General features: G+C 44.3%; 1 protein-coding gene across 2 annotated transcripts in view; it reads left to right on the top strand.

Annotated features, from left to right (window-relative positions):
- Positions 1 to 8: 8 nt before the first annotated feature.
- USP13 (ubiquitin specific peptidase 13 (isopeptidase T-3)) overlaps positions 9 to 12,864 on the top strand; it is a 134,211-nt gene continuing 121,355 nt past the window's right edge. Inside the window, exon 1 of one of the 2 annotated variants that reach the window (XM_011956716.1) lies at positions 9 to 179. In XM_011956716.1, coding sequence (XP_011812106.1) covers positions 12 to 179 — 168 coding nt within the window. In that variant the 5' untranslated portion in view covers positions 9 to 11. Of the gene's footprint in view, positions 180 to 471; positions 524 to 12,864 lie in introns of those variants that run through there. The other variant, XM_011956717.1, reaches the window with a different exon arrangement.

Raw genomic sequence — 12,864 nt, 5'->3', positions numbered from 1 at the left:
GTGCCGAGGCCATGCAGCGCCGGGGCGCCCTGTTCGGCATGCCGGGCGGCAGCGGAGGCCGGAAGATGGCTGCAGGAGACATCGGCGAGCTGCTGGTGCCCCACATGCCCACGATCCGCGTGCCCAGGTCCGGCGACAGGGTCTACAAGAACGAGTGCGCCTTCTCCTACGACTCCCCCGTAAGTGCGGCGCCTCGGGGGAGGGTCGCGGGGCCGGCGGCCTGCAGCACGTGAAGCCAGGGGAGAAGATGCGCAGTGGCGGCCGGGGACCTCTTCTCTTTCTCCGGGCGGCAGAGTTGGCTCAGGAGCACTGCAGTTCGGCAGACAGTGAGCGCCCCAGGGCTGCTGCAGCCGAAGACTGGTGGCTTTGCTCCTCCAGCCTCCCCAGGCTGGAAGGGCCCAATTCCCAGCAGCTTGCACACAGCCCCGCCGCCGTTTAAAGATAGATGAGGTCCAGGAGTTCCCTGTTCCGAACTGCACGTTGCAGATCGTTTGTGTCCTGCCCGGGGCAGAGCGCAGGGCGGGTAGGTGGACGGGATGATTCCCCCAAACGCCCGGACACACACACTTCTTTTTCTGGGACCACTTGCTTTGCTCAGGGATCCCCACTCCTGACAATTCTGATTTGCTCTCTGAGCTTTTCTTCCACCACTTCCCATTTCACCCTACTCCTTTTCTTGCCTTTAGAATGTCAGGGCCGGGCGCGGTGGCTCACGTCTGTAATCCCAGCACTTTAAGAGGCGGAGGCGGGCGGATCGCCTGAGGTCAGGAGTTCGAGACCAGCCTGGCTAATATGGCGAGACCCCCGTCTTTACTTAAAAAAACCCCAAAATTAGCCGGGTGTGGTGGCGGGCGCCTGTAGTTCCAGCTACTCAGGAGGCTGAGGCTTGAGAATCGCTTGAACCGGGAAGGAGGAGGCTGTAGTGAGCCGAGATCGTGCCACTGTCCTCCAGCCTGGGAGACAGAGAGAGACTCCGTCTCAAAAAAAAAAAAAAAAAAAAAGGCAGACGAAACCTTCTGGTGCCTCCACTCGGGCAGCCGAAATAGGGGATTTACTGGATTGTGATGGTTTTCTTAAGCCTTCCCCCCTTACCCTTCTAAATGAGTCACTTGGACTGACATGCTCAAGTATAAATTATTAAAAGTTCAATCCCGAGTCGTGACCTCGGAGAATGGAGGAGGAAGCTGAGAGGGATCGCCGCCTTCTACCGGGGGCGGTTGGTGGTGGTTTTCACCTGGTTCTATGTCAATGTGTGAGAAGCAGCAGGAGGTGAATGTCCCTTTCAAAAGTCAAAATAGGCTTCTAAGTGACTCAGCTGTCTGGCGTTTATCATGTCTTTTTGAGGACCAAGTTATTTTTATCCATCCACTTTAGATCTCATATGTCACCCGGCAGATCTCAATGCATTGGAAGGCGCATGGATTGGATGGACTGAGGCAGGCCTCGCAATTGTCCAATACCTTTGATTCATAGTATGTGGAGTATTGTCAGAGGGGAAAAGAAAAGTCCAAATGAGCGGCAACATTTCCAAAGTTTCCTTTATTATCTGTGGGTTGATTTTGGCTGGCTGCAAAGCATTTTTGCTCGATATACATTGGAGTATCAGAGTTAGTATCCTCTCTGTGACATTAGTTTTTTAATTTATGGTAATTACATATCATTTGAGGGATAAAACCTAATTTATTTTTTGATTGCTTACTTTTTTTTCTTTCGAAAAGATCCACCGAGTGGAATGTGACAATCGGCAGTCCTTTCTTAGTATGTTATCCATAAATTATTTGAAAATGCCATTTTCAGATTGTATGGCCAGTGTTGGGCAGTTCCTAAAGTTGGAGAGGGATGATAGTCCTAACTAACCTAAGCAACTGACAGACCGTTACCTCCAGGAAGAAGAAAGTGGCTTAAGTCTTTTAGGATAGCATGACATGGAAAGTGGGTCAAGTGACTTTCCCCATGTTTGATTTGGGCTCTTCTTCAAATTCTGCTTACAAACTTTGCTCTTGGAAGTTTTTGCTGCATAATGTAGTGGATAGCAGGTGTGGGAAAAAAGGCTGATGGTTTTAATTCACTTCCACAAATAGTTATTGGGAGCTTACTGTGTGTGTTTCTAGAAAGTTACTATTCTAGAACCATCTCGTCCAGTGTAGACTGATGATTTCAGTCACATCATAGCAGTTCCTTGAGGGAGACTGGGATTAATTTACAAGGCTGATGAAGCAGTATATTTCATTATCTATGTTTCAGGGGAGGAAGGGAAGGAAGGTTTGATAATATTTATCTTAAAGCACAGTGCTTGATAATGGGAATTTTTTTTTTTTTTTGAGATGGATTTTTGCTCTTGTTGCCCAGGCTGACGTGCAATGGCATGATCTCAGCTCACTGCAACCTCCGCCTCCTGGAGTCAAGCGATTCTCCTGCCTCAGCCTCCCAAGTAGTTGGGATTACAGGCATGTGCCACCACACCAGGCTAGTTTTGTATTTTTAGTAGAGACAGGGTTTCGCCATGTTGGTTAGGCTGGTCTCGAACTTCTGACCTCAAGTGATCCACTCACTTTGGCCTCCCGAAGTGCTGGGATTACAGGCATGAGCCACTGCAACCAGCCAGTATTTTGTTACAGTATGTAACACTATACTATGAGTCTGATAAGGGTTTCTTCAGCACCTACTATGTGCCATCTCATACATGCATGACTATAAGGACCGTAAAGAGCAAAATCCTTTGGTGTTAAACACACCAGAAACTTTAATCCACAAGCGCCATGGGATGTCTTAGGGAAAAGGCCAAAACCAGCTGAGTGGAAAAAAAAATCATCCCTGCATTGGTTACTTTTGAAAAAGGTTATGTACAAAGATGGCTAGAAAATAAGGGAGATCAATATTCCAGGCCAGGGAAATTATATGTGCAAAGGAGATATAAAGTGTGAATATTTCCCACTAATTTGCCTGTCATGTATTTAGAATAAAAAGATACGTTTGGCAAGTAGCAAGAAGTGAGGCAGAACCAAGTAGAGAGTAGACGATAGGGGCCTTGAATCTGGAAAACATTTGGTCTTGATTTTATATGGTCAGTTATGGAAAGCTATTCTTGGTCATGTGATTTAAAGTGATGTTGGAGAAAGACTGTGAATCAACAAATCTTTGTGATGTACCTACCATGTCTAAGGCACTGTCTGTAGACCTTTGCCATTCTTCACCTTTGTGGGATATGAGTAGTGTATTAGTATCTCTCTTCTCTTCTTCCTACCTCCTAGGGCTTAATACATAGCAGATGCTCAATAACAGCTATTTTGGGATGAGTGAGAATTTGTTTTTCACCTACATCTTTGATTTCATCCTGGGTCCACCCTCCCACCTTGACATGTAGGTTCACCTCTCCATGGTTTGGTTCATTGTGCAAGGTCTGTAATGCACCTTCCCAGTGGAGCTTCTTTTCAAGACTGAATTCAAGTGGTTCTGGCTCTATGAATCATTTCCATATTGCCTCCCACTAGACGTAAGCACTCCTGTCTAACCCCCAGCAACATGTTCACGTGCTTGTCTCTGCCTTTGAGTGTGACCTTCCTGGAGAGTGGGGACTTTGTGTTATTCCCAGCAGCTGGTGTAGCATCTGGTATATATACCACGAACTCAGTGAATGCTTTGGAAATGTATGAATTCCATGGAGTTACAGGCTCTGCACATGATGAGGATAAAACATATGGGAAATGTTGAGAGAGGAATCAGGGAGATTATCACATAGAATGTGATGACTTCATTGTGGGGGTCAAATGTGAAGGAGAGAGCGCAGACTGGCAGTGTTTGAATCCTGTCTCTGTCACCCAGTGTGTAACTTCTCTGAGCCCCAGTTTCTCCATCTGTAAAATGGAGACAGTAACAACCTATCTCAAAAGGTTGTTTTGTGGATTAAATAAATTAATACATAAAGTGTGTCTGGCCAATTAGTAATCACATTCACATTTGCTTTAAAAAAGGAGGAAAGGCCAGGTGAGGTGGCTAACACCTGTAATCCCAGCACTTTGGGAGGCCAAGGCGGGTGGATCACCTGAGGTCAGGAGTTCGAGACTAGCCTGGCCAACGTGGTGAAACCCCATCTCTCCTAAAAACACAAAAATTAGCTGGGCATGGTGGTGCACACCTATAATCCCAGCTACTGGGGAGTAGGGGTGGGGGGTTCTGAGGCAGGAGACTTGCTTGAACTCCAGAGGCGGAGGTTGCAGTGAGCCGAGACTGCGCCACTGCACTTCAGCCTGGGCAACAGAGTGAGACTCCATCTCAAAAAAAAAATAAAAATAAATAAAAAATAAAAAAATAAGAATAAAAAAGGAGGAAAGAGAGAAGAATAGAAGGAAGAAAGAAGAAAGCAAAATAGTCAGTCATGACTGGGTATGGTGGCTCATGCCTGTAATCCTAGCACTTCGGGAGGCCAAGGCAGACAGATCACGACATCAAGAGATCAAGACCATCCTGGCCAACATGGTGAAACTCCATCTCTACTAAAAAAAAAATACAAAAATTCTAAAATTATCTATTAGAACTCTGTCTAAAAGAAAAAAAAAAGAGAGAGAAAGAAAAAGAGTTAATCACAAATTGTAAGCCCAAGAGTCTGGTTGTCAGGGGTTATGTAGGAAGTTTTGTGTGCCTAAGTGGAGGAGGGATGTCTTGGTTCACACTTCTGCTTGTAAGCCTCCCTGGACCAGCATGGAAATCTCCTCTCATCTCTTTGGTTGTTGAGCTGCTCATTTATCTGGATGTACTTTGGTCCTGTGTCTCTTCAGTTTCCAGGTGGTCAGTTCCAGTGAGGCGAGTCTCTGGCTTGTCCATGTGTAAGACTCATTTCCTTTTCTTTCTCAGCCTCCCAAGTGGCTGGGATTACAGATGCCCACAATCGCGCCTGGCTACTTTTTTGTATTTTTAGTAGAGACGGGATTTCACTATGTTGGCTAGGCTGGTCTTGAACTCCTGACCTCGTGATCCACCCACCTTGGCCTCCCAAAGTGCTGGGATTATAGGTGGGAGCCACCGCACCAGGCCAACTCATTTCCTTTTCTAAGACCACTTTCCTCTTGTGATCATTTTTTTCTGGGCTCTCTCTCAACCTTCACCTTCTGCTTCAGACTTCATCCTTTCCTTTGAATGCCTGCATTACGTAGTCTGTGTCATGCAGCACAACGGCTCTAGTCTGTCCTCATGGTTTGCTCTCTTGTGCTAATTTTGCCCCCCCTGCCCACCTGCATTGTAAGTGGAGCTGTTTATGCCTTGTCTTAGCTTGGGTCAACTGAAAATGGGGAGGCTTAGACAAGGCAGTTTATTTTGGAAAGTTATCTCAGGGAACAGAAGTGGAATTATGAGCAAGAGAATAGTGACAAAGAGAAAGAAGGAAAGTCATTCCGAGAATGAGTATTCCACAGTGGGCAGCTAGAGCTAAAACTCACTGAGGACTCCCTGGGTAACTGCAGAGTGTGCCTCAGAATTGTCCACTTGAGATGGAGCAGAGTGGAGTACAGTATTTATCCACTGACTCCCATCCCCCATTGGTCAAGGTTTGTTCTAGGAGTGGAAAAGCCCTCACTCTTCCAAGTCTGTATTTGTAGGCAAATGGGAAGTGTTTTGACAGGCTGAGCAGGACTAGCAGCAGCTGAGAAGCAAGAGGTCCTCAGTGCAGCTGAGGCTAAGACTGTTGGGCTGCACCTGCTATGGCAATCAGCTGCTCACAGTGGCTGAACCAAAAGGGTGGCCAGAGGGGATCTGAGACTCAGCATAAATGGTTGCCCCTTACCCCTACCTCTTCTTCCCTTTTCGCATCAGGACTGTTTTGTAAGAAGGAACTTTTTTTCCCCATTTTGCTCAGTGATATTGAGATGTCACTGTTGGTTCTTTGTCTTCCTGGGAGTCTTTGGAAAACTCTGATGACAGGGACCTGGTGGGAGTGGCTGGTTTAGATATCCACCAGGAAAGACTTTGAGATCTCCATCTACTTGTGGGAACACTTCATGTTAGGGGCTCAGTGAATCTTTCTGTCTTTCTGTCCTTTCTTCCACAAGTATTTATTGATGTGCCTGGTATTCTTCCAGGCATTGCCAGTAATAATAATGACATCTCACATGTATATAGAGCAGTTTTCAAAGTGTGCTCCCTGAACCAGCAGCACTAGCATGTCTTGGGAACTGCTAATTCTTGGGTCCCACCCCAGACCTTCTGAAACAGAATATCTGGGGGTGGGGGTGTAGCAGTCTGTGTGTTAATAAGCAATTTGGGTGATTCTGAAACATGCCAAAGTTTGAGACCTAGTGATAGGGCACTTACTAGGTGTCATGCATCATTCCAAGCCTTCTTATTATTGCATATATTATTATGCGTATATGAACTCATTATTTAATCATCACAACAAACCTATGTTTTATACAGTTACCATTTTGCAGATGAGGAAACTCAAGTACAAAGATCACACAGAGAGCAAGCGGTAGAGCTGGGATATGAATCCGGATTGTTTGACTCTAGAATCTGTTTAAAACCATTTTGGCTAGGTGTGGTGGCTCACGCCTATAATCCCAGCACTTTGGGAGGTGGAGGCGGGCGGATCACCTGAGGTCAGGAGTTTGAGACTAGCCTTGCCAACATGGCAAAACGCCATCTCTACTAAAAATACAAAAATTAGCCAGGCGTGGTGGCGGGTGCGTGTAGTCCTAACTACTCGGGAGGCTGAAACAGGGAGAATCGCTTGAACCTGGGGGGCAGAGGTTGCAGTGAGCCAAGATCCTGCCATTCCACTCCAGCCTGGGCGACAGAGCGAGACTGTCTCAAAAGACAAACAAAACATTTTAACTTGTTTTAATTGTACAATTCAGTGGCATTAAATTACATTTGCATTGAAACCTTTTAACTTGTTTTAATTGTACAATTCAGTGGCATTAAATTACATTTGCATTGAAACATTTTAACTCATTTTAATTGTACAATTCAGTGGCATTAAATTACATTCGCATTGTTGTGTAACTATCACTACGCATTGTTGTGTAAATAGCACTACTGTCGATCTCCAGTTTTTCATCTTTCCAAACTGAAACTCTGTATTTGTTTGACAATAAACCCTCATTTCTCCCTTCTCCTAGCCCCTTGTAATGTCCATTCAACTGTCTGTCCCTGTGAATTTGCTTATTTTCGGCACTTTATACAAGTCGAATCACACAGTATTTGTCCTTTTGTGTCTGGCTTATTTCTTTTAGCATAATGTTATCAAGGTTCAGTGTTGTAGCACGTATCCGAATTTCCTTCCTTCTTAAGGCTGGATAATATTCCATCATCTATATGTACATGTATTACATTTTATTTGTCCATTCACCTGTTAATGGACATCGGGTTGTTTCTACCTTTTGACTGTTGTGAATAAAGCTGCTTCAATTGTTGGTGTACAAGTATTTGTTTGAGTCCCTGTAGATTCTCTGCATTTTACCATTGTACTATGCACGTTGCCTTGCAGGCAATGAGACTTCCCATCATAATGCTTACTTGCAGGGAGAAAAAAAAGTTAATTTAGGATCTCAGTGGAAAACTCTTCCTCCTAATGGATAAACTGATACGAGGTAGTAAAGCAAAATTTAGGAGCAGACAGACTTTTTTTCCACTTTGAAGATACAAACTTAAAGTAAATCTTATTAGTTTCACATGTCAAAAGTTTCCTTCCAAAAGCAACTAGCTGAAAAGTTGTTCTCAAGCAGTGATTCTCAAGCTTTCTGACCTCTTTATACGCTTAAACGTTTTTGAGAACCACAAAACGCTTTTGTGTGATGTCTGTTGCTATTTACCACACTAGAAATTAAAACTGAGAAAAATTTAAAACAATTCGAACAATTACATTCTGTTAGCTTTTGAAATGATGTCATTGCATGTCATATAGCCTTGAAAAAATGCCACTGTATGCTGTGAGAGAATGAGAGAGAGAAAGGCAAGTAACTTCATGTTATGAAAATAGTTTTGACCTCCCAAATTACTTAAAGACTCTGGGGTGTCACAGGGTTACCAGGCCTTACTTTGGAAACCAAAGTTCTAGAGTTTAGGCAAGAAGATATAACCACTTATTCCAGTCACATACCTCACCTGAAATGTAGCTTTTATGGGTTCACATTAAATTATTGTCTTAATTTTAGCTCAAGCATAGATGTCATATGTTGCATGCACATTCTTTTTGAAGCAAATTAAAATTTAGAGAATTTGATCGACACTTTTTGAAAAAATTAGAGCTACTTGAGCTGGGAATTGACTATTTCATAGATAGGAATTTTTTTTTTCTCTGAACTGTGAGTTTCATCGTAGGGTGACCTGGCTGGGCTGTTTTCTTTGGGGAAGCTTAAATGTTAGTGTCTTCATTTTTTTTTTTTTTCCTTTGGCTACCAGTTAGGAGACTATTCTGATCTCTTGTCTGGAAAATATAGGCTTGTCTGCCAATATTCAGGGAACTGAGTGGGAGCAGAGGGTGAAGGTGGTCCGCCCATCTGGGTATTGGATACCAGCTGGATAGTGCCTGTAGGTTCTCATCTGTGTCTGTGCTTTGCTAAGCTTCTCCCATCATTGCAGGGGCTGGCTCCTGGACATTGCATTTCCCAGAGTCTTTTGGTGGTAAGATTCTGATATTGATTTTTCCAGTAAGAGATTTAGAAGGCAAAAAAGAAGGAGAAGCCAGCCACTTTCCTATTGCAACTGTGGCACCTGGTCGATCTGAGGTTTTCCTAGCAGCATCTAAGTGTCCTTCTGGGACACAATTAGCTCAGTGGTGGGGGATCTGACGTCATCTGTGCAGTTTCTTGTGACGCTTGTACATCCTGATTTCCTGAACATAGGCAGTGATTTCTCTGACTGTGGCTCTCACTGCCCTTCCCATGATTTTTTAAGCTTTTAATTTCCTGTATCAAATCTCTTCCTGCCTGTAATACCTAGAATAGCATCTATTTTCTGACTAAATCTGGACTGATACACATACATTCTCTTAGTCCCCATGTTCGTGATGGTGCCCCTATTCTTAACTAAGCCCATTCTTCCCCAGCGCTGAAACCTTTGTTTTCATTTGCTTTAGAGAATCATTCTCCAGTTCTTTGCCAGGAAAGGGAGGAGCCTCTGGGAGTGGAGGTGAGATTTGGGGCTCTGATGGCTACATAGAAACTCTTTCTCTTTATTTTAGCTCCTACTTCACCCCATCTTCCAGAGTTATCTTGAACTGCCAGTTCTGGAGTCTTTTGGGCATTCTGGGGTGAAGATCAGGTTGGATCTTGGCTTTCCCTGCTGCTGGCCTAGGATTCAGCTCCGTCGCCATCTTAGTCTTTTAGCATCCATTTAGATTCCAGACTTTAGTGCTATAGCTTATATCTTTAAAAAATCCCTTTGCTGTCCTTTGATTGGGGTTTCAGAAAGGAGTGAAGTGGATGTCTTTGTGTCATTTGCCCTGTGTACCCTAAAATCCTGCTTTTCTAAAATCATAATCAAGAAGTCACTTGCTATCCCTTTTGGACAGTAGTTCATTACTTTTAAAGTTGTACGATTTTTAGAACTTTGGAATGTGAGAGATGATGCTGATCCTGCCAGGAAGACTTTTTGGAAAAGTTCACGTTCTCTGCTCATTTTGAATCTGGACATCTGTGCAACTCTGAATTATCTTTTTCCTCCCCTGCATTCCTCTTCCTATGGACTGGAGCTCAGTTAAAGGAGCGGCCATCCATTTTAGTGCCCCAGATTTAGAGATGTATGGTATCATCCATTCTACCCCCGCTCTCTCTTTTTATTTCTTAAATTGTGAGAAAATAAATACATATAACATAAACTTTACCATCTTAACCATTTTAAAATGTACAGTTCAGTGGCATTGAAGTACATTCACACAGTTTTGCAATTATCACCACTGTCTGTCTTCAGAATTCTTTTCATCTTGCAAAATAGAAACTCTGTACCCATTAAACAATGACTCCCCATGACTCCCTGTTCTCCCTTTTTCTCAGCCTCTGACAGCCATCATTCTACTTTTTGTCTCTCAGATTTGAGCACTCTAGGTACTTTATGCAAGTGGAATCATGCAATATTTGTCCTTTTTGACTGACTCAGTTGGCATAATGTCCTCAAGGTTAATCCACGTTGTTGTGTCAGTTTTCTTCCTTTGTAAGGCAGGATCATATCCCATTGTGTGTACACACCGCATCTTGTTTATCCAGTCATCTGTCAGGGACACTGTGTTGCTTCCACCTTTTGGCTCCTGTGAATCATGCTGCTATGAACGTGGCTATCTCACTGTCTCTTTTAGCATCACATCCCATTAATCACCAAATTCTGGCATATCCTCCTCTTTCCCTTGCATTGCTAAGACTCAGGCCGTCATCCTTTATTGTCTGGACTGTTGCAGAAGCTTCCTAACAACCACCTTGCTTTCTCTTCCAGTCTGTCACACTGCACTCTCAGATATTTTTAAAAATAGAGGTCTGATCATGTCATTTTCCTGCCTTGAAATCCTCAGTGGTGCCATTCAGACTTTTCTAACATGGCACATCACCTCCGTTTATCCAAAGCTGTTGATCCAGCTTTCCTGACCTCTGCTTACTTTCTTTCTGTCCCAAAGGACTTTCTATTCTCTAGGTGCTCTGTGCCCTTGCCCCTCCATGTGCCTGCTCATGCTCTTGCATTGACCTGGAATGCGTTCTCTCACCCTTCATCCCCCTGGAAAAGCCCTGTTGGTCCTTTAAAGCCAGCTCAGGTGTTCTCTGTGAGGACTCCTCCCATCCTCATAAGCTGAGTTAGATATCTGTTTTCCTTTGCTTTCACTTTGTACATATTTGTCATGGGTGGGATACAGATTGTGGGGATGTGGAATAGCTGAGGTCTTGGGGAATTAAAAGGAAAACAGTAGAGAACTAAAAACGACACAATTTGTGAACCTGTGCCATTAAGCCTGCATCTTTTCTGATTTTCTGTTTTTTTTTTTTTTTTAATGGAGTCTCGCTCTGTTGCCCAGGCTGGAGTGCAGTGGCATGATCTTGGCTCGCTGCAACCTCCGCCTCCCGGGTTCAAGCTGGGATTACAGGCGTGTGCCACCATGCCCGGCTATTTTTTTTATATTTTTACTAGGGACAGCGTTTCACCATGTTGGTTAGGTTGGTCTGGAACTCCTGACCTTAAATGATCTGCCCGCCTCAGCCTCCCAAAGTGCTGGGATTACAGGCATGAGCCACCGCACCCAGCTGCCAATATGGTATTTTCATGTTATCTTATTATCTGAAACATCATAGGTTTGACCCTTGAAAAGCCAGGGAAAAGTGTCTTGGGTACTTGCTGAGTATTATTTGTGTTGTGATTCTAGCGTGCTTGGTAAAAGATCCCACACTGGGCCCCTCAGGGAGATGACAAGAGGACTGGGATCTATGGTTGCAGATCAGGCCTCTGTCTGGTCTGTTCAGTATTGTGGTGATCAGTTAGGACTCCCCTTGTTCCCACGCACAGGGAAGATGTGAACACGAACATCTATTTTTAGGGCTAGAACAACAGGACAATGTAACAATGACAAGAATTTAATGAATCTGAATATGCCTCAGGACAGAGATGTTGCTTGAGGTGTGGGATAGGATGTACCTCATGTGGTAAGATTAAAAAGGAAAGACCATGCACGGTGGCTGTGGCTCACGCCTCTAATCCCAGCACTGTGGGAGGCCGAGGTGGGCGGATCACCTGAGGTCAGGAGTTCAAGATCAGCCTGGCCAACATGGTGAAACTCCGTCTCTACTAAAAATACAAAACTTAGCCTGGCATGGTGGCAGGCACCTGTAATCCCAACTACTCAGGAGGCTAAGGCAGGATAATCGCTTGAACCCAGGAGGTGGAGTTTGCAGTGAGCCATGATCATGCCATTGCACTCCAGCCCGGGCAACAGAGTAAGACCTTGTCTCAAAAGAAAAAAAAAAGATTAACAAGGAAACATTCTGCTTTGTGTTAATTAGCAAGTGTTAATACTGACTTATGGCTTACTGTGCACTCTGCGCTGCAGGAAGTATTATAGGGGTAGAGAGGGTGTAAGTGGGAGGGAAACAGAGGACCATGGCAGAGAAGAGTGTGACATGGATCTCTATCGTAGTGGAGTGTGTATGCTAATTTCAAGTGTCCATTGTGGAAAGTCTGGCATGAGGACGTAACCGCTTGAGCTAACTCCAATCCGTCAAGTGTCTATTATGAATCAAATACTATGCCAGGCACTTTTATGTACATCATCTCATTTAATTATGATAGTAATTGGCTTACATGTTATAGTTACGATTTTGCCCCTGTTTTACAGATGAGGAATGGAGAGTCAGAGAGGTTAGGTAATTTCTTCAAGGATTTGTTCAAAGATGGCTTCATGACAGAGTTGGTCTTTAAACCCTGATGAGTCATGAAGTTAGACCCTGCAGCACTTACAGGATATTTAAGGCTTTTCTCTTTTTTGAGACAGAGTCTTGCTGTGTCGCCCAGGCTGGAGTGCAGTGGTGTAATCTCGGCTCACTGCCACCTCCGCCTCCCCAGTTCGAGTGAGTCTTGTGCCTCAGCCTCCTGAGTAGCTGGGACCACAGGCATGCACCACTTTGCCCAGCTAATTTTTGTATTTTCAGTAGAGATAGGGTTTCTCCATGTTGGTCAGGGCGTTCTTGAACTCCTGACCTCAAGTGATCTGCCTGCCTTGGCTTCTCAAAGTGCTAGGATTACAGGCATGAGCCACTGCACTCAGCTGGATATTTAAGCTTTAAACAGTGTGGTGCTTAAAATTTGTGAGAGGAGATTTTAGACCTGGGAATAATCAACAAAGTCTAGGAGAGTTACTGGCCTGGACAACTGGATGGAATCCAAAGAGGCAGCGCTTTGGAG

This window comes from Colobus angolensis, unplaced genomic scaffold (assembly GCF_000951035.1).
Source record: "Colobus angolensis palliatus isolate OR3802 unplaced genomic scaffold, Cang.pa_1.0 Scaffold422, whole genome shotgun sequence".
Taxonomy (NCBI): Eukaryota; Metazoa; Chordata; class Mammalia; order Primates; family Cercopithecidae; genus Colobus; species Colobus angolensis.
The sequence above is the reverse complement of the archived record's forward strand: the minus strand, read 5'-3'. Positions and strand labels throughout refer to the sequence as shown.